The sequence below is a fragment of the Rhagoletis pomonella genome, unplaced genomic scaffold, assembly GCF_013731165.1.
Source record: "Rhagoletis pomonella isolate Grant_MI unplaced genomic scaffold, Rhpom_1.0 Rhpom_scaffold_01070, whole genome shotgun sequence".
Taxonomy (NCBI): Eukaryota; Metazoa; Arthropoda; class Insecta; order Diptera; family Tephritidae; genus Rhagoletis; species Rhagoletis pomonella.
In genome coordinates this window covers 1,493-23,256 of record NW_023459624.1, presented here as the reverse complement: position 1 = coordinate 23,256, position 21,764 = coordinate 1,493, and the positions used below count along the sequence as shown (strand labels likewise).

The window sequence follows — 21,764 nt, the reverse complement described above, 5'->3', positions numbered from 1 at the left end:
TCAGTTCGGCAAAATAATAAACAAAAAGCACTTTAAATTGTAGCTGAAGTGTCGCGGCACTTGCGCCCACAGATTTTTGGGCGACAACTGTGTATTTTAGGACCTTAAAGTGTGTTTGAAAATTTTGCAAATTTCACCAGAAGAAACTGCGACGTCGATAACGAACGAGGCGATAGAAAAAACGCATCGTGTCGAGTGCGCCACAGTCGGAGACTCCGGCCTTTAGGGGAGCACCCTTTTGGTAATTTTATAGGTTTTTAATAAAGAAAAATTTTGTTATTGGGAAAAAAGTAGACTATAATTATGTCGACTAATGACTCCAAGGCGCCCTTGCGCCAAGTAAAACGGGTGCAGTTCGGTATATTGTCACCTGATGAAATCGTAAGTAGCAGATTTCACATATCCATACCTATGTAAGTGCAACTTCATAATTTTTACTATCTTAGCGTCGAATGTCCGTCACAGAAGGTGGCGTACAGTTTGCTGAGACAATGGAAGGTGGCCGACCCAAATTGGGTGGTCTAATGGACCCGCGTCAAGGTGTAATCGATCGAACGTCTCGTTGTCAAACATGCGCTGGCAATATGACGGAGTGCCCCGGACATTTTGGACATATCGACTTGTCCAAACCAGTTTTTCACATTGGTTTTATAACAAAGACTATAAAGATATTGCGTTGTGTGTGCTTTTACTGCTCTAAAATGTTAGTATCGCCACAAAATCCAAAAATAAAGGAGATTGTGATGAAATCGAAGGGACAGCCACGTAAGCGTCTGGCATATGTGTACGATTTATGTAAGGGTAAAACTGTGTGCGAGGGTGGAGAGGATATGGATATGGCAAAAGATGGACAACAGGCGGATCCCAATAAAAAGCAAGGCCACGGTGGCTGTGGTCATTATCAACCATCACTTAGACGTAGCGGGTTAGAGTTAACGGCTGAATGGAAGCATGTAAATGAGGACTCGCAGGTGATCATGAGAAAATGCATAAACGTAAATTTTCTTAATAAAATATGCATTTTTCTCAATAAAATAGGAAAAGAAAATTGTAGTTTCTGCAGAGCGTGTTTGGGAAATCCTGAAACACATAACAGATGAAGAATGTTTCATTCTGGGCATGGATCCCAAATATGCACGTCCCGATTGGATGATTGTAACTGTGTTACCCGTTCCACCACTATCGGTACGACCGGCAGTCGTTATGTTTGGTGCAGCTAAGAATCAGGACGATTTAACACACAAGTTGGCTGATATTATTAAAGCCAATAATGAATTGAAGAAGAACGAGGGCACAGGCGCAGCAGCGCATGTTATTCAAGAGAATATAAAAATGCTGCAATTCCATGTCGCAACGTTGGTGGACAACGACATGCCTGGTATGCCCCGTGCTATGCAAAAATCTGGAAAACCACTCAAAGCTCTTAAAGCGCGCTTGAAGGGCAAAGAAGGTCGTATTCGTGGTAATTTGATGGGTAAGCGTGTCGACTTCTCGGCACGTACTGTCATCACACCAGATCCCAACTTGCGTATTGACCAAGTCGGTGTGCCGCGTTCCATTGCACAAAATCTAACATTTCCAGAACTGGTGACGCCTTTTAATATCGATCGTATGCAGGAGCTAGTACGTCGAGGTAATTCACAATACCCTGGTGCAAAATACATTGTACGTGATAACGGCGAACGTATAGATTTACGTTTCCATCCCAAGCCATCCGATTTGCATTTACAATGTGGCTACAAAGTAGAAAGGCATTTACGTGATGACGATTTGGTTATTTTCAATCGTCAGCCAACTTTGCATAAAATGAGTATGATGGGCCATCGTGTAAAAGTATTGCCCTGGTCTACATTCCGTATGAATTTATCCTGTACTTCACCTTACAATGCTGATTTTGACGGCGATGAAATGAACTTGCATGTACCACAATCTATGGAAACGCGCGCTGAGGTTGAAAATATTCATATTACCCCTCGTCAGATTATCACACCACAGGTTTTTATATTTTGAATTTATATAATTAACAGGAAGTCTATATAATACATATGTATGTGTTTTGTGTTTTAGGCTAACAAACCCGTCATGGGTATTGTGCAGGATACCCTTACAGCTGTACGTAAAATGACAAAGCGTGATGTATTTATCACACGCGAACAGATGATGAACTTGCTTATGTTCTTACCCACATGGGATGGCAAAGTGCCACAGCCATGTATTTTGAAACCGCGTCCCCTTTGGACGGGCAAACAACTCTTCTCATTGATTATTCCTGGCAACGTGAATATGATACGTACACATTCTACCCATCCAGACGACGAGGATGAAGGTCCATACAAATGGATCTCACCCGGTGACACAAAAGTAATGGTCGAACATGGTGAATTGATCATGGGTATTCTATGTAAAAAGACACTAGGTACTTCTGCTGGATCCTTGCTGCATATTTGTTTCTTGGAATTGGGTCATGAAATCGCTGGTCGTTTCTACGGCAACATTCAAACCGTAATTAACAATTGGTTATTGCTCGAAGGCCACAGCATTGGTATTGGTGACACAATTGCCGATCCTCAGACATATACAGAAATTCAGACAGCCATCAAAAAGGCCAAAGACGATGTCATAAACGTTATTCAAAAAGCGCACAACATGGAATTGGAGCCAACACCAGGTATGTGAATTGAATGTGTTCCCTCCACAACTAATTTACTATTACTATTTCTTGCTCAAAGGTAATACCTTGCGTCAAACTTTCGAGAATCAAGTAAATCGTATTCTAAATGATGCTCGTGACAAAACTGGTGGATCAGCTAAGAAATCGCTGACAGAATATAATAACTTAAAGGCTATGGTGGTGTCGGGTTCTAAAGGTTCCAACATTAATATCTCACAGGTTATTGCTTGTGTGGGTCAACAGAACGTCGAGGGTAAACGTATACCATACGGTTTCCGTAAGCGCACATTGCCACATTTCATTAAAGACGATTACGGTCCTGAGTCGCGTGGCTTCGTCGAAAATTCGTATCTCGCCGGCTTAACACCTTCAGAATTCTATTTCCACGCTATGGGTGGTCGTGAAGGTCTTATCGATACTGCTGTCAAAACTGCTGAAACTGGTTATATTCAACGTCGTCTCATAAAGGCTATGGAGTCTGTTATGGTTAACTATGATGGTACGGTGCGTAATTCTGTGGGTCAGCTAATTCAGTTGCGTTACGGCGAGGACGGTTTGGCTGGTGAAACAGTAGAGTTTCAGAATTTGCCAACTGTCAAATTATCTAATAAAGCATTTGAGAAGCGATTCAGATTTGATTGGTCTAATGAGCGTTATATGCGCAAAGTTTTCACGGATGAGGTGATCAAAGAGCTGAGTGAGAGCGGTAATGCGTTGCCAGAGTTGGAAATCGAGTGGGATCAGTTATGTCACGATCGTCAAGCCTTGCGTGAAATTTTCCCCAATGGCGACTCAAAGGTAGAATTTGTAATATTTTTTTTTTTTTTTATTGAACCAATATTTTATTCCATCTTTTGCCCTTTTAGGTAGTACTACCGTGTAACTTGCAGCGTATGATTTGGAATGTGCAGAAAATTTTCCACATTAACAAACGCTTGCCAACAGATCTCTCGCCTTTGCGTGTTATTAATGGCGTGCGCGATTTACTGCAACGCTGCGTTATAGTGGTGGGCAATGATCGTCTCTCCAAACAGGCCAACGAGAACGCCACGTTGCTGTTTCAATGTTTAGTTCGATCCACACTTTGTACTAAATATGTAGCAGAAGAGTTTCGCCTGTCAACAGAAGCCTTCGAATGGTTGATTGGTGAAATTGAGACACGCTTCCAACAAGCGCAGGCAAATCCCGGCGAGATGGTAGGCGCTTTGGCTGCGCAGAGTTTGGGTGAACCCGCTACACAGGTATGGTGGCGAACAGAAATAAATTCCTTCCTTTTTTTTATATATACAAATTTAATTATTTGCACTTTTCAGATGACACTGAACACTTTCCATTTTGCTGGTGTGTCTTCGAAGAACGTAACATTGGGTGTGCCGCGTCTAAAAGAAATTATCAACATATCCAAGAAACCAAAGGCGCCTTCTCTAACTGTATTCCTGACAGGTGGTGCGGCGCGTGATGCAGAAAAGGCTAAGAATGTATTGTGTCGATTGGAACATACCACGCTACGCAAGGTTACTGCTAATACTGCAATTTACTATGATCCTGATCCCCAAAGAACAGTAATTTCAGAGGATCAGGAATTCGTCAACGTCTATTACGAGATGCCTGATTTTGATCCGACACGTATTTCGCCATGGTTGCTGCGTATTGAATTGGATCGTAAACGTATGACTGATAAGAAATTGACTATGGAACAAATCGCAGAAAAGATTAACGCCGGCTTTGGTGACGATTTGAATTGTATTTTCAATGACGATAACGCTGACAAATTGGTGCTACGTATACGTATAATGAACAATGAAGAAACTAAGTTCCAAGATGAGGACGAGGCTGTCGATAAAATGGAGGACGATATGTTCTTGCGTTGCATTGAAGCAAACATGCTTTCAGACATGACATTGCAGGGCATCGAAGCCATTGGCAAGGTGTATATGCATTTGCCGCAAACGGACAGCAAAAAGCGTATAGTCATAACGGAGACAGGAGAATTTAAGGCCATTGGAGAATGGTTATTGGAAACTGATGGTACTTCAATGATGAAAGTACTCTCTGAACGTGATGTGGATCCGGTGCGTACATCGTCTAACGATATTTGTGAGATTTTCCAAGTGTTGGGTATCGAAGCTGTGCGTAAGTCAGTTGAAAAAGAAATGAACGCTGTGCTACAGTTCTACGGCTTGTACGTGAACTATCGTCATTTGGCCTTGTTGTGTGACGTAATGACGGCTAAGGGCCATTTGATGGCTATTACTCGCCACGGTATTAACAGGCAGGACACTGGTGCACTTATGCGTTGCTCATTCGAAGAAACCGTTGATGTGTTAATGGACGCTGCAGCGCATGCGGAGACGGATCCGATGAGAGGTGTGTCCGAGAACATTATTATGGGCCAGCTGCCGCGTATGGGCACCGGTGAGTAAACAAAAAGTTATATTTATGCAATAGTTTTTTATTTGACTTGCATCACTTTAAGGTTGCTTTGATTTGCTACTGGATGCAGAAAAGTGTCGTTACGGCATCGAAATCCCCAGCACATTGGGATCAAGCATGATTGGTGGTTCGGCAATGTTCTTCGGTGCTGGCTCTACACCAAGCATGACACCACCAATGACTCCGTGGGTACAGTGTGGCACTCCGCGTTATTTCTCGCCATCTGGACAAAGTATGTTCCCATATTTATATACATAGTTTGAAATTCTATCTAATATGTAACTTTTATTTATAGTGGCCGGCATGACACCTGGTGGCCCCAGTTTTTTCACCATCAGCTGCTTCTGATGCATCTGGCATGTCGCCTAGTTGGTCTCCTGCCCATCCTGGCTCATCACCCAGCTCGCCAGGTCCTTCGATGTCACCATATCTACCACCGTCGCCCAGTGTTTCCCCATCGTACTCGCCCACTAGTCCGAATTATACCGCTTCGTCACCGGGCGCAGCTTCTCCGAATTACTCACCAACAAGTCCTAATTATTCGCCCACAAGCCCACTTTATCCGGCCACAAGTCCACGTTATTCAACTACACCGAATTTTGCACCACAATCAACCGGTTACTCACCGTCAACTAGCGGTTATTCGCCCACTTCTCCCGTCTATTCGCCCACTTCGAACTATCAGTCGTCCAGTCCGTCTTTCTCAGGCAGTGGCACAAACATGTATTCGCCTGGTAGTGCTTATTCACCAACTTCATCCAACTACTCGCCGAATTCGCCAAGTTATTCGCCAACATCACCATCTTACTCTCCTTCGAGCCCATCGTACTCGCCAACTTCACCTTGCTATTCGCCAACATCTCCTTCGTACTCGCCTTCGTCACCAAACTATACACCCGTTACACCATCTTATTCGCCTACTTCTCCCAATTATTCGGCCTCACCACACTATTCACCCGCTTCGCCTGCATACTCGCAAACCGGTGTTAAATATTCACCCACTTCACCAACTTATTCACCACCTTCGCCATCGTATGATGGCTCTCCGGGTTCACCACAATATACACCGGGTTCGCCGCAGTACTCGCCGGCTTCACCGAAATATTCGCCAACATCGCCACTTTATTCTCCGAGCTCGCCGCAACATTCACCGGCCAATCAATACAGTCCAACTGGATCTAGCTACTCGGCTACAAGTCCACGCTACTCACCCAATATGTCGATCTATTCGCCTAGTAGCACTAAATATTCACCAACATCTCCAACGTACACGCCCACAGCGCGCAACTATTCACCAACATCGCCGATGTATTCACCAACGGCGCCCTCACAAGGCTACAGTCCAACCAGTCCAGCATATTCGCCGAGTAGTCCAACTTTTGAGGAAAGCGATGATTAAGAAAGTCGTCTCTAAAGACGTTTGAGGCGTTTAAAGTAGTTGGCACAATGCCATACCCGCAAAAATATTCTATTTGATATCCATATAAAAATATTTGTATAGCATTTAAGACTAATCGTTCGATTTCAATGTATAATCAAATTATAATTGTATTGCAATCATTTGTAATAAAGCGTAAATTTGAGAGAGAAAGCTCTCTTAAATCGCACTTCAAGTTTTTTTTTTGTTTTTGAGGGGGAGCGAAATTGATTCCGATGAGCAAACGGGCATAGGCTTTTCAATTGAGTGCGAACCAGGGAAGCCAAATCGCGGGGAATTCCTCGATTTGCGGGGAATTTCAGTTTGCGTGGGGAATCGGAGAAAGCACCATTTTTTTGTGGGGAATTTAAGTTTGCGTGAAGGATCGGGGGATGGACTGCTTTTTTTTTGTGAGGAATTAAGTGTCAACTATTTTTTTCTGTTTGGCCTCACCAATTTCATAATGAGTTAAAAGAGTTGCATAATAAATGCGAATGCAACTAAAAGTACTGATTATGTATGATTTTTTAGAATTTTCTTTGTCGCATTTGCTCTCATATAACGAATAAACACAATTTATTTTTATATGTAAGAAAACCGCAACACCTTCGGGTAAAAGTTTTAAAACGAAAATTTTTAGCCACTTGAAATTTGCACTTTATTATACTAGAAATGAATAATCACCCTCATTGCGAGAGTGGTGTCGTATGCAAGTCGTTTTTCGAGAGTCGAATCGTATCGAAAATTTCACGTCATTGCCTAAAATTTCCACTCGACTAGTGTATTAAAACAGAAAAACTTGGCAGCACTGTATAGTTTTCGACAAATTTCGTCGCTTCCTTTTTTCAGCACGACAGTAAACAATGCCAATGTTGTCGAGTCGTACAATTTAGCCTAATTTACGACTTACACAATGAGGCTGAATATTTCTACAAAATCTAATTAAAAAGCACGAAATTTTTACTAAGACTTTAATTTTTTTTTTAATATTGCACACAGTTTGAAGCTTGGATTTATACGGGCTATGTTAAATAATAAACTATTAAAAAAATAACTCAAATTAAATAACCAAAAATAAAAATAATTGTGAAAATTGGTCAAAACTTGGGTCGACTAAATTTGTTTCGACCGCTGTATGTATGTCAATATTATATGCACATTTTGTATCCTTTATTTGTTAACTAACTTTATAAACGTTTAGTTTGAGTTATGAATACATATGTAGGTAAATTACATTTAAAAGTAAAATAAACAGAAAGACCAGCAATATATCAAAATACATACAATTTTTTTGTATATATGGAGATATCTATGGGTCTATCTATTTTACGAAATTTCGGGCAAATTGGGTGAATTTCTTTGTCGAAATCGGGGAATTCTCAAAAATGAGTTGGCTACCCTGGTGGGAACTTCAGTTTAGCGGCTGTTATTGCTGCTTAGAGTTGTGGCCTAATATTATACCCGATAAGTCGGTCTCGTCGAAACAACTGGCCTAGTAGTTTCCACGGGGTCTCTGGTGGTATTAAAACCATTCAAGGTAATAATTCTCGAAAAAAACATCTGCAGAGATATACAACCCAATTTTGAATACTCCCGGAGAGTTTGTTCCCCGGGAATTTGTTTCTCCCAAGAAAGAAATCCTCCAATAATTAACTCTCAGGGCATTTTCCTCGAAAATTTGGGAGGAGCGAATTCGAACTTCGAAAGAGCTGTTTGACAGCTCAACTCCGCCATTTAAAATAAAAAATCCTCAGGGAATTTTTATCCATGATAGGAGGAAAGGGAAAAGAGAGAAAACTCTCAGGGAGTTTCTGTTCATAATCGGATTCGATCCGCATGGATCTCATCAGATTGGCACTGCCATAATAATCGAGTGTGAAGGTTTAGATTCGTGCGAATGACATCCTTCGGACCGTAATAGGCATGTATGGATGTGATTCGTCGGATATCGTAATAGGCATGATACTCCTAACGATTGGCAAAGGCTCGCTAGTTTGAAATAGTGATGAATCCGCACTCGAAGACGACAGTACTGGGTCTGAAGCTATTGGACCTGTGTTCCCGAAAAGCCCACCAATCGACACATACATATGCAAGAATGTTTCCATCGAGAATGTCTTTGCAGAAGGACTAATGGACCAGGGCTCGAATCGTAACATCCGTTAACGGATCGAAAACCATACGAAAGAAAATTACGTGATACGTCAGGCTGAATGGAACAAAGAGTACGTTCACGTACGTAATATCGTATGGGACGATTCGTACATATGGCGTTCTAGTATCTGGCCACCATACTTTAAGCAGACATTACGATGTCGGTAAATTAGTAGCATACAAAGATCGGCATGTTCGGCGATAACTGGGGTACTAAAAATCTGCCTCTCAGAAGCACTGAACATAGTCCTCAGTATGATATCCATTCAGCTATGCCTAAAAGAAACCGCGATAAACTCAGCCGTAAGGCTCAGAAAGCCTAGGTGGTAGAAATTGTGGATCTTCGAGCATAGCTCAAACCTTAAGCCGGTAAGATGGATTGCGGTGTAGGGGCAGGGATCTATTCTATTCCAAGAAGATTTTTTCCAAATATCAACACATTTTAATTCAATTTGGAATGACGATCCTACATTTTCTTTCATACTTTGAATGAATTAATTTGCAAAGAAATAAAAATGGTGAGAAAATGCCTTTCGAACGATACCTCATAAGTGTAAAGGGGTGAAGTTTCGGCTGAGTTATTCAAGTTCTTCTTAAGCCAACCTTTGAAAAAAGTTCAAAAACAGCATAAAAAATTTCATTATTATGATTCCGTCAAAATTTGTTGAAAAAATATTTTAATGCAAATTTTTTAAGCTTCAAATTTTTTGTCATCTGAGTTGATTTTTTTTCAAAAATTATTTTAAAAAATCTATTTTTATTCATAAAACAATAAATTTTTGGAGGTATTTAACAAATCGGTCCAGCCCCCGTCTTAGCGCAAGTCTTAAACTATAATTAATACTATCACAGAATCCATCAAAGTATACACAACGTTCGTAGCAATTCGTACTCAGTGATCGCATATTCGTAGATTTCACGAAAAATCGGACTACGATAGATTTTATAATTCCAATGGAAAAAACGGTACCGATTTTTTTTTTGAACGTGGAGTCTAATATACATAGAATCAGTTAAATTGACATTTTCAGAATCGAATAAGGCCCAACCAATGCGTCAATTAAATTGCAATGATTTTTCTAAATTTTATTTGTTAAAATTTATTGTAGTTATGTATGTGTACTTAGTTACATAAACATAGATAATTCCTATATATAAATATCAGGGCTGCAAACCGGTTTTTTTTCGGGCTTCGAACCGAGCCGTTTTTATTTTGAAATGTCAACACCGATTCGAAAACCACTCCAACATATTACACTAAAATTGAAGGAGCTATAGAAAAGCATACTCGGATTTTTTTAGTTCTGATACAAAATTTTTATACTTTAATACAATTTGGTTGGAATTTGTAGATTTTTTCTAATTTTCGTACAAAGTTTTAAATTTCGATTTATATGGTTGCTGTTATACTTTTATAAAAAATCAATGAACATTAAATCAACTCAAGAAAAATAGTCAAATATCGCACTCCTATTATTTTGACCATAGGTATGCTTTCACATATCATCGTTTAAAGTACAAAACCGCGTATCGTCGTTCTGCAAAATCCACGTAACTAACATTTTTTGCCAAAAATTCGATATGCTCACACAAGCTCTTGGCTCAATCCTTATCCTTTCGTCCTGAAATGCGATTGCTTTATAAAAAAGAGAACCATGTTGCTCATATTACTCTCTAGAAAATAATGAAAATTTTTCTAATTTCATCTTGATTGCATTGATTTTATATAAGTTTTTAGTTTAGGGTGGGTACTACGCATTTTCTACCATACAGAAAAAAATCCGGCATACTTTGTATGGAAGCAAGTGAGTAAAAAATTGCCAAAAACCAACATAAAACTTAAAAATGTGTCCTAGAAATTTTTATTAAAAATTTGCGATTTAGATAAAACTTTTCATAATTTTCATAAATTGCACAAAATTTGAAACTTAGACTTATGTGTTTAAAAAAAATAAACAAACGAAAAATATCCAAAGCTTGCTAAAATGATGCGCCCCATTTGTTTTTCCACCATAACAGGCTAACCTAATATTCACGCACGACGCCAATTTATTGTCAAAAATTTCTCATGCACATGCAACTTGTATGAGATCAACCGAAATTGAACGGCGTGCGTATGAAGCTAACTCAATTTCCAATTTTTGTTCTGCGTGACATTTTGATTTGACGTTTCGCTCAATGAAATCAAATGCAAACGCATGCAAGTCAATTTCGGGTGACGCAAAAAAACAAATTCGACGGCATGCGTACCAAAACGCAAGCCGCGAATATTAGGTTAGCCTGTAATTAATGTGGATATTAGGATTTGATTTCAGTAACAAAGCCTGTTATTTTTAACCGACTTCCAAAAAATGACGAGGTTATCAGTTCGTCGTAATTTTTAATTTTTTTTTTGTTTTTATGTATTTTACTGCATAACTTTGGACTAATCTGATTTAGATCCGATCATTGGATCATGAAATATATATGGATATATATATACATATATATTTTTTTAGGTCGGTTTTTTTTTGCTAAAATTTACTTGTTATAGGTTTGTCAAATTTTCCCAAGTTTTTATATTTTAGCACAACACAATTGACCCATTTGAACCGAACCGAACCGCGGTTCAGCGATACTCATGAAGCGGTTGTTGTACCGGTACAACTATTTTCTAAGTGGTTCGAACCACTGAACCGAACCGCACCTATTTTTGGAGTGGTTTGCAGTCCTGATAAATATGCATTACAAAATTAAGTGCGCGTTTTACTATCTCAGAACTTGTGCGATCTTAATTAAATTGTACATAAAATATATGAATATATGCATGTGGGTATACAGTGTATACTATACATATTCGTGGTCCAAGGTGTGATAGCTTTGCTCAGGCAGCCAGCGGACATATCTAGACGACACTCAGAAAACCTTTTATTGGAAATGTCGAAATTGTGTTTGTACTGAGGCGAAATTGAGCATAAGCTTCCCATTTGGTTAGAAAATATAATGAGATTACCCACTAAGCAAATATTTAGTTTGTGCAGATGATATAAATTTCTGCTGTGCGATTTAAATTCGATAATGGGCTGGACTTCATTTTCGAATTGTTAATCAAGCTCAATGTTTATTGGGTATAGTCTGATGGCGTCGGGTCTGCTGGTATGCGAAAATCAATATCTATGTACCTTGATTTGTACATACGTATGTATCTGTTGGTTTGGCGTTGGTAGAGATGCTAGCCGTAGAATGTGTATCGTGATAATATTGCCGATAAACTGTTTCATTGTTTTTAACACAAAGGAGGCTCGACTTATTGGCCTAGCGAGTAGGGTCTTCTGCCTAACTTCAGTATGAAATTTATTCGTGTCCTCTTCCACAGCACTGGAACATAAAATAAAGCAAGACTGCTCCTCTTAGTGATGTGCCGAGTCGAGTCGACTCGAGTTCTGACTCGAGTATTTTAGAAGTACTCACGTACTCGAGTAAGCAAATTATAGTATTCGCATACACAGACTCGAGTACGGGTCTCGAGTACTTATAATTATCAAACACCGAATCAGGTATTTTTGATATATAAATGGCGGTTTAGCGTTAAAAAAAATATATATGTATATATATTTACCAAATACACCACACAACTAAATTAATTTTAATATCGTTATAGGTATTAATTGCCAAAGATGAAAGGAATTTTAAATTCCAAAGGAGTAATTTTGTTGTTTATGAATCTAGATCTCATGGAATATTGTCATTATAATTGAAGTACTAGTTGAACTTTTAAGGTACTGAAGATTTATTTTTTTTAAACTCATTATTTACTTTGGATATTTTTTTTATGACAGACTACTAAGTTCTAGTTCTACTATGATAAATAAAGGAACTGTTATTGAACCCTATATTTATTTAATTTTAATTATTATTTGTAAGTATGTAAGAATTAGATTTCTATGTTTGGATCTACATAAATCGGATATACTATCTTGGAGTTAATAATAATATCATGTTAAATAAAAAAGTCGGCATTTCGGTTGGGTGCATGTTCAGCAGTCGAATCTATAACGTATTCGAATACCGAGCTCTGAACTCGAATACTTGATCCGAGTATCTGACTCGAATCCTGACTCGATTCTTTTTTTAATGAGTACCAAAATACTCGAGTACCAAAAATAGCCGACTCGGCACATCACTAGCTCCTCTTGATGACCATCTCTTTCCTCTGTCCCACTTTCTTGAGCCCCTTTAGCCCCTTTATTTTATGTATGCACTAATTTTTGATTGGTAAATACAAATTAAAAAAAGTCAAACTTTACTTGGTTTCGAAAGGACAGTTCTTGGGTTTTCTGTCGAATTCGTATAAAATACGCAAATACGCTCAGTTGTATTGATGGAGTTCAAGCAGAAGCATACCTGCCAGTTGGCGCCTTTTCGGGTTAAATATATGTAGTACCGTTTGAAGGTGTCGTTAAACTGTAGCTCCTTCCAATTGTGAGGCAACATCAAGAGGCACAAATCTGATAAAAGATTCGGCCAAGCACTTGACAAAATGGTACCTAGCCGGCAACAATAGCGTCGACTTTTATCTGTAACGGTTAAGCTTTTTTAGACAAAAGGGGACTGAACGATTTCATCTCCCGAATTCTTAAGGATCAGCATGATTCCAAAGGTACATTGCTTAATCAACAAGATATGGAGACGTATTTTTTTGATACGAATTTGTTGTTGTAGAACATACAAACTCCCCGACTAGTTTTTAGGGAATGATGATGGGGTGATTTATTTTGGAACGAATTTCCGTCATCCCTTGTCAAGTTTGGTTTGCAGACAAACCGGTTTCGGCGTTGTGCCATCTTCAGTGTCATTTTTCGTTCTGATGGGGTGATATTCCTAGGACAGATTTAAAACTGGTCATTTCGGTTACGTAGATCCGATTTTCGTGGTACAAAGTATCACTTAGTTCGCTGTGTCCCTTCCTTCTTATTCAGAGTTAAGCACGTGCCTTTTCCGATCAGCAGTCATCCAGGAAAGTCCTAACGACTTCCGTTGTTGTGAATGTAGGGAAGGCAAAGTGAAAACTTCACGCTTTGGAACTACTACAACTTGGGTGGAAAGCAATGCGGAAAAGAAGATTGAGTTTATACCTCTATTTCAACAAAGGGTTCCAATCGTATTTAAGCATACCGGAAAATGCTGCAGCCAAATTCATATAAAAACCGTTATCAATTAACAACAAAACTCCATTCGCGGTGATCATTGCTAATTTGCTTCCATCTGGAGAAGAGTGCAGCAGAAAGTCAACGTCTGCTCTGTGCGCCCTACGGTGAGCATGAGCCATCAAATAACCTGTGAGTACTGGTTGCAACGTTGATGGCGATTTCGACACACCTGACAATGAGCGCGAAGGAAGGCTATCAACGTTTATAGAGGCCGAATAAGCAGGCAGTTTTGGATTAAGACCCGTGCCTCACCCAAGAAGAACTTGCGGCAATATAAGGCGTGACATAACAAGATATTTCATTGCGATAGAAAGCCATTGGTATGGTCCAGAAAGTCGGAAGCTGGGTGCCACATGAGCTCACACCAAGAGATATCGAACGGCGTTTCACTGTTTCTAAGATGCTCCCCTAAAGTTACAAAGCGAAGCCGTTTTTGCATTGTCTTTTCAACAGTCGTGAAAATAGATTCACACCAGAAGCGGCTCCTGTATTATGAGCTTATGAAAAGTAGTCATACGGCCGACGGGAACCTCTACAGACAACCACTGACAACGACTGAAGCAAGCGATTGCGGAAAAACGGTCGGACTGGGCAACCAGATGATACGAGTCATTGATCTTCTACCATGACAATGATTGGTCGCATGTTGCACAAGTGGTCAAAACTTATCTCGTTGGTACCGGATACCATTTATTCCGGTCCATGCAGAACGTCCTTACAGTCGTACGCTTCACTTCAGTTGAAGGTATACAAAATTGGCTGGATTGCTAAATTCATGGTATCCAAAGATGAATATTTTTATTGGAGCAGAATCAATGCATTACCAGAAAAAGTCATAGCTAGCGATGGGCAAAATTTTCAGTAAATTACATTGCACAATAAAGTTAGAAAATCGAGAAAAACTCTTTTAAGGGTCGTTTGCACCATGTCTAGTTAACACTAAGGGCCGGTTGTTCAATGTCTTATTAGCACAAATCGGAGATAGAAGCTCCGGTTAAGCACAACTACTGCTTTATCGATCACATGTTACATGCATGATGTCGAAATCGTCGATAGTATAGTGGTAGTGATAACCAGATATTGAACAACCGGCCCTAAGTGGAGGTAAATCCTCCAGTTAAACACATCGACTGCTTTATCGATCACATGATAAATTCTGGGTGTCGATAACGATGTTTTACTAGGAGTTAAGGCTCCGTTATGCATACTTGGCATGGCTTGAGAGCTGTCACATAAGAAATCTGTTAAATGAGCCTCGCGTGTAATCGGTTATCGAACGCACAGCACTACATACGTAGAAGTCTGTTGGTTTTTGATTTCTACGTAAAAATGGTTTAGCAGTGCATGCAATGCCAAGTATGCATAACAGAGCCTTTAGAATTAACCAGACATAGTGCAAACGACCCTAAAACTTACTTGTATACCTAGTACATACTTACATTCATACAAATCATATCCTTATCTACTTAACAATTTTCTAATGTTTTAATAGAATAAAGTCTAAATGTACATATTTTTGGTAAAATTATGGGCATATTATTCTACTAAGTATAGATAAACAACATCCACAATTAGTGACTAGAAGTGATTGTAAGGCCTCTTAACATTAATAAATACATAACTTCTAAATGAGTATAGTAAATGTATGTATAGTATCTTAATTCTACTACATATGTATGTATGCACTACCACTACTTCACACTCCAGTAATTACTGTTGTGGTTGACCGTAAACATGCTCCACCGGTCTCGCACCCAATTGCTGGGTCAATGAACCACTTTCCAACGACGTAATCGAACTCAAACGTCCTGCAACTGCGGTTACACTGATTACAGACGCTATGCCATTTGTCATTCTTGACGGTGCTGGCGGTCAGGCAACAATATCATTGGCGCCATTGTAACCAAAGTAATTCAAATTGAATTCATCGCTGAAGAGCACCTCCTCCGCACCCACTTGATGTGACATTTGTATGCCCAGTTCGAGTGGATCGATTTCGGTGACATAATACTGGGAGCTCGAATTATGGGAATTTGTATATGTAGCGGTTGGCAGATGTGTTGCATTCGTGCTACGTAGACCACTCTCATGCACAGCGACATCCTTGTGAATGGGATTAAGGTAATCTTCTGGTGTTTAAACAAAGGGAAGTGTGAAAGAAATTTAATTACGTTTTAGTCCATTGACCCTTAGCACTAATTGCCACTCACCATTATCCAGCAGCACATCGTGATAGGTACTAATAATTGAGTTCACCGATTGCACCTCTACCTCGCGATGTATGCCATTCAGAATTTGTCCAGCCGTTTTGCGGAGCTCTTCGTCGCTCATCAGATCGTTGAATGGCAATTCATGCACCAACGATGTGCTCTCTAGTCTGTGATTGTTGTTGTCCGTAGTTGTGTTGCATCTCTGCCCGCAGGTCTCTTCGCTGCTGCTGCTGTTGAGCATTTCTCGTGTAATTGTGGCGGCTGCTGTTGCGGCTTCATCATAGACGCATTGTTGTTGGGGTCCTTGTTGTTGTTGCTGTTGTTGCTGCTGCTGCATTTGTTGGCAATCCGGATGTGGTGAGGTGCAACTTTGCTGCTGCTGCATTTGTTGTTGATGCTGCTGTAGGCGTTCACGATTCATGGACTCCATTTTGAAGAATAAGTCCAGTCGCTGCTTCTTCTGTGGAGAGGATAGCAAATAAATAGTAAAAAATGCATCTTCTGATTCTGGTTGACAAGTGATGTTCCTAAAACCTACATGTTCCCATGCTAGCACATTTTCTGCTGAGTCTCCACTGGATATTGTCCACAGGTGGCCAGCTCCTTGTGGCGCTTTGTGACCTTTGCGGAAATGCGGATTGATGGAGAGGTTATGTCGCACTGAATTCTTCCAACGATCATCGTTCGATTTGTAGTATGGAAACCGATCACTGTAATGTAAAAATTAAAACGGTTACCAGTGTTGACCATTTATGTTTACAAATTTTGGAAGCATGAGGGATGAAGTGCTCCAGTAAGCCAAAAAATGAACCACAAAATTCTTTTTCACTTTATTCACTCAAAACATAACATAAACACAACTTAAACCCAAACACAAAAAAGAAAATAAGGTCAAAACGTAAACTTGATAATTCTCATTATCGAAGTAAGATATGATTATATGTCTATACAAATCGTGGTATATTTAAACAGTTAATACTTAACACTTAATACTTAATAAATAAATATTTGGTGCCTTCACATTTGTTAAGTGTTTGGCCGAACTTCCCCTCCAATTTGTGGTGTGCGCACTAATGTTATAACAAAAATGGAGGGACCTGGTAGTAAGCACGTCTAACTACTCAGTCACATCGGTCGTCGATGTGAATACTTAATTTGACTACCTAAAACCCAGTGTCCTCTTGAGTTTGACTCTTCGGACTTGCTTTCTGGAGACTATCTTTTTTAATATTGATTTTTAAGAACCAATAAGTAAGCAACATCGTGTCGGCGAATGCCATAAACACCAGATGGTTTTTTCCTGAAAATTTCCTGTGGGTGAGAACTATCTCGAAACCTGTTTTCGACGGTGCGGCCTACAGTTGCCCAAAGTAAACGACAATTAATTTAAAAGCAAAAACTTAAAATGACAAGACTACCCCTATACCAGTGTAGAGGCACCCAATAGCGCAATAGCATTGAACGGAATGCGGAAAGATCTCAACAGAGGCGGCGTCAAAGTGGTGGTGTACGCCGGTGATGTTGTACTGGAGAATTTGAGAGTTTCGGACACAGAAAATCGGTTAAACGTACACCCAGACAAGACCGAACTTATGCTATTCATGGTTAGATGCTCAAACTATATTCTTGCGCAAAGTATTTGGGAGTCGTGCTATACACCAAACTGAACTGCAAAATCAACATCGAATATCGTAGGCAGAAGGACTGCATAGCATACTACACCTTCAAGAGAATCTTAAGCAGAAATTGGGAACTGAAACCGAACCGATTGATGTGGATATGTACCGACCGTCAGACTAGGAGATTCAGGCACGGAATAATCATCAATGAAATGGAATCACGGCAAAATACCGACTATATTTTATCTAAACTGAGCTTCAATAACATACAAGTAAGACTCCGCTCCCAACCAGAAGATAGTGCCGTAGAGACAAAGTGGCCGATTAAGGGCCAGTCTCTCGCTATACCGACGGTTCAAAGATGGACTGTGGTGAGGGTACAGGTGTGTACTCCATTGAACTCGGTGTCTCCTTGTCTCTAATATACAGACTTGCAAAGTAGCCAAGACACTGTGGTCTGACTATAACAGGACGGAGACAGTAGACCTTCTTAACAGATCAAGGACAGAAGTATTGAGAATTGCAGCAACTATGAAGGATCACAAACAAAACAATTGACAAACACGCAGAGAGAATGTGGCTTGTCACAGAAGTGGTGGATTTGCTTTAATTTTTATAGCTGAATATGCTAGAATTTTATTTATAAGAATATTATTTTGAGTAATTTTTTTTGGTTGTGAATTATTTAATTTTTTATTTTATATTAAGTTGACTTTTATTTCATTTGTATTTATTTGAGTTCGTGGAACTTTACCTCGATTTCGTTATGATAAATTAATATATTTAGCTTGAAAATGTTTTTTACCTTTTTCATTGAATTATTTATTATTTTTGATTGGTTTTAAAGTGTTATTAATTTATTTAATGTGGTTAATTTAATTTAGTAAAGTTAATAGAAAATAGAATTTCTATCTTATGTTTTCAAAACGCTGTCAACTAGAAGGTAGCGAAGAAAGTGTACAGCATTTCCCTTGTGAATGCCCGGGTCTAACAACTTTTAGTTATAAAGTATTAGGAAGACATATACAAGATATATCAGCATCTACTATAGGTGACATCGGCAAATTCATCAAGGAATCAGAATAGTTTGGCCGAGAAATCTAGATGTAGGTATTTATTATACACCCAAAAGTGCATCAAAATGGCGCCAAACGCATTAATTGTATAGTAGTAAGTCGTTTTGAAGAACTGCTACCAAACCCTATAACTAAATAAACTTCTTTCTACATATCGAAAAAAGTCAAATTACGAAAACGGTTTCCATTCTTTTGTCACTTACTTCCATACCTTTTGAGTTTAACAGCCGTATTCTGTACCACGAACGATAGGCAACACGAACGATTCGTCTGCGGACGACAACATCTCTGATTGTGATTTTATTACTCTATCGGTCGTCTTCGTCTTGCTTTTCATATATTGCGTTGAAATGGTCCCGGTTGCGTTTAAACCGGCAAGAATGATACCGCCGGAATAATTTTTGAGGCATTCCTCTGCAGACGAATCGTTCGTGTTGCCTATCGTTCGTGATACAGAACAAGGCTGTAAGTTTTTCTTATACCAATCTTTGAAGAAAGTTAACAAACAGCATCAAAAATCTCATTATTACGATTCCGTAAAAATTTTTTTAATTATTATTTTTTTTTTAATATATTTATGCAGATTTTTTTAGCTTAAACCTTTTTATCATTTGAGGGGATTTTTTCAAAAAAAAAAAATCGTTAAGAAACTATTTTGATTCATAAAAAACTCCATTTTTGGAGGTATTTTCAAATCGGTCCAGCTCACGTAAATCTTAATATTTTTCCGAACTATTTTGGTAGACGTCTTAAAATATAATAGATTTTATAATTCCAATGGAAAAATAGTACCGATCTTGTTTTTGTATAGGGAGTGATGCAGTCTAGTATATAAATATGTATGTACGTACCTTATGAATGTAAGTACATATCCATATTTATTACAAACATACTACGGGTAAATTCAATTTCCGACTTGTTTACGGCGTTTCCCGGCAATAAAGTTAAGTTGCCCCATTTTTTGTTCTAGCTACAATTTCCATTTCTTACCACCTATCCATCGTCAATCAAAACAAAGTTGGCCACTATTGGCCAGCGTCGCAAACAAAAACTCATCAAAACTTTGACCAGTGGCAATTAAAGTTAAGCCAACTTTATATATTGTTTCCGCATGCGAAACTCCATTTCTCCCCATACTCACTTTCACTAAGTTATATACATATGTATGTATGTACAACCATACCCTGCAGGAAATGTATCTAACAATAAGTTAGCTTTCAGCTGATTAGGAAGGAGCTAAAATTCACTTATTATCTGTATATTTTTCTTTGACGAAAGCTAACTATATTTCTATGGCGATAGCGGCGAAATAGTCAACCTCCTATGCATTTGATGTAGCTAACTTGTAACTAACTACTTTTGGACATAAAATATCAATAGGAAAAACAAATAATTTTTTTAATTTTATTTTTTTATCTATTTACTTTATATATTTTATTACATTTCATATTTGTTTACATATTCTGCTGTAGGTGGTCCCATATTCGAACTCCGTCAGACATAACTTCAAAATGATAATATGAAATTTCGATGTTCCTTTTATTTGTCCTCAATTCGAAAAAGTATTTGCGAAGGGCAGGAAATTTAAATAGAAACGCGTTTAAAGAAAACAATCTCCTGCACTACTCCTGCATTACTTGTCAACTAGTTTCAAGTTAGCTTTTTGTAGCTAACTACAAGTTATATATTTTATAGAAATCCCGCAAAAAAGCTAGCAGCGAGTGGGTTATTTTTTATCAATTGATAATTTTTTTCTGCAGGGTAGTTTATGTTTAAAAGAAAGGGGGTTGAAAGTATATGAAATATACATATAGAGATGTATGTAGCTGCAGAAGTGTGTAGATTAGGGTATCCCAAAATTATTTTGTTCCAAATAGTGTATATGTACCATTACTCTTTAGTTGAAATTGGCCTCCGTCATTTACATAAATAAAATTTATTATTTCGGTTATGATTTTTTGTTACATTTGAAATCATAACGTTAAACCGAGCTGAACACGGGTGCAAAGCAAAAAGCCCTAACTGAAGTACTTTTACTACAAAAAATTGAACAATGGAAATGAAACTTCAAAGAAAGTTGTACAAGTTTAGGAGGTTTTGCATTTGGGCAATGCCAGGGAAGACGACTCCTCAGTTAAAAAAATAAATAAATTACATTAATTTTGTTTATTTATTTCTATATATTTTTCACTATTTTCTCTATTTTCCCAGTGGGAATTAGGAGCACGTAATAATACCTTATTAGCAACTTACTCTTCACCTGGCAGTCATTACCATTTCCCTGCCGAACGTCCCTTACTTTTACAAAGGCATGGCCGCCTTATGTAAGTAGGAATTTAGAATGTACATTTGGTATCAGACATACTTCTGAGCCGCTTTACATAGTAAGTTACGTGTAATGCAGAGCAGTCGCTCGGAGTAGTTCGGTGCTTGGAAATAACTTCGGCTGCACGTTATTTTGCAACTGACAACGTAATGTGTCTTCGGAGGTGTTCATTTTGCCCTTTACTAGTAGATGACATTGGCCATGATGACAATTTTGGTACTAAAAACTGAAAGAAAACATGGCTTACCTCGCAAGGTGCTTACCTATTTTCCCAGTGGGTTATAAATGCTATAAATGTTATAAATGCATATATAATATGCTGTAATATTTTTGCATCAAGATTTCAAAGGGTTCCTCATGTACTAAAGGTGACAATGCAACAAATAATTATCCACAAATAAAGAACAATTCATGAACTTTAAAATGGTGATGAGTTATTAAAAAAATAAATTTATGGCGAGAAGTTATAAGCGTTCATATGCTTATTGGATGTCCCACCCGTTACATCGATATATATATTTTTTAACGTAACACACAAATGCTTAAGTTTCCCATTGTTTAAATGTGGTCCCTTATTAAAAATATAATGAATATTCACATCAAACCAGCAGTGTTCATTTTATTCACGAACTATGTGTCCTCAATGGGGCTCGTCCCACCGTCACTTTG

General features: G+C 38.6%; 2 protein-coding genes across 2 annotated transcripts; one reads left to right on the top strand and one right to left on the bottom strand.

Moving 5' to 3' along the window:
• The first annotated feature begins 303 nt into the window (after positions 1 to 303).
• Positions 304 to 6,711, top strand: LOC118751905 (DNA-directed RNA polymerase II subunit RPB1-like). Its single transcript, XM_036486730.1, is given in 10 exon segments — positions 304 to 381; positions 447 to 971; positions 1,039 to 1,995; positions 2,068 to 2,668; positions 2,730 to 3,469; positions 3,538 to 3,912; positions 3,985 to 5,086; positions 5,148 to 5,336; positions 5,400 to 5,428; positions 5,430 to 6,711. Coding segments are annotated over 10 exon segments (5,670 nt in total). The 3' UTR covers positions 6,504 to 6,711.
• Positions 6,712 to 15,736: 9,025 nt separating this feature from the next.
• On the bottom strand, positions 15,737 to 16,784 carry LOC118751907 (forkhead box protein C1-like; the record flags this gene model as incomplete). Its single annotated transcript, XM_036486732.1, has 3 exons — positions 15,737 to 15,993; positions 16,075 to 16,534; positions 16,613 to 16,784. Coding segments are annotated over 3 exons (889 nt in total), but the record flags the coding sequence as incomplete, so codon positions are not given.
• Between the last annotated feature and the right edge of the window lie 4,980 nt (positions 16,785 to 21,764).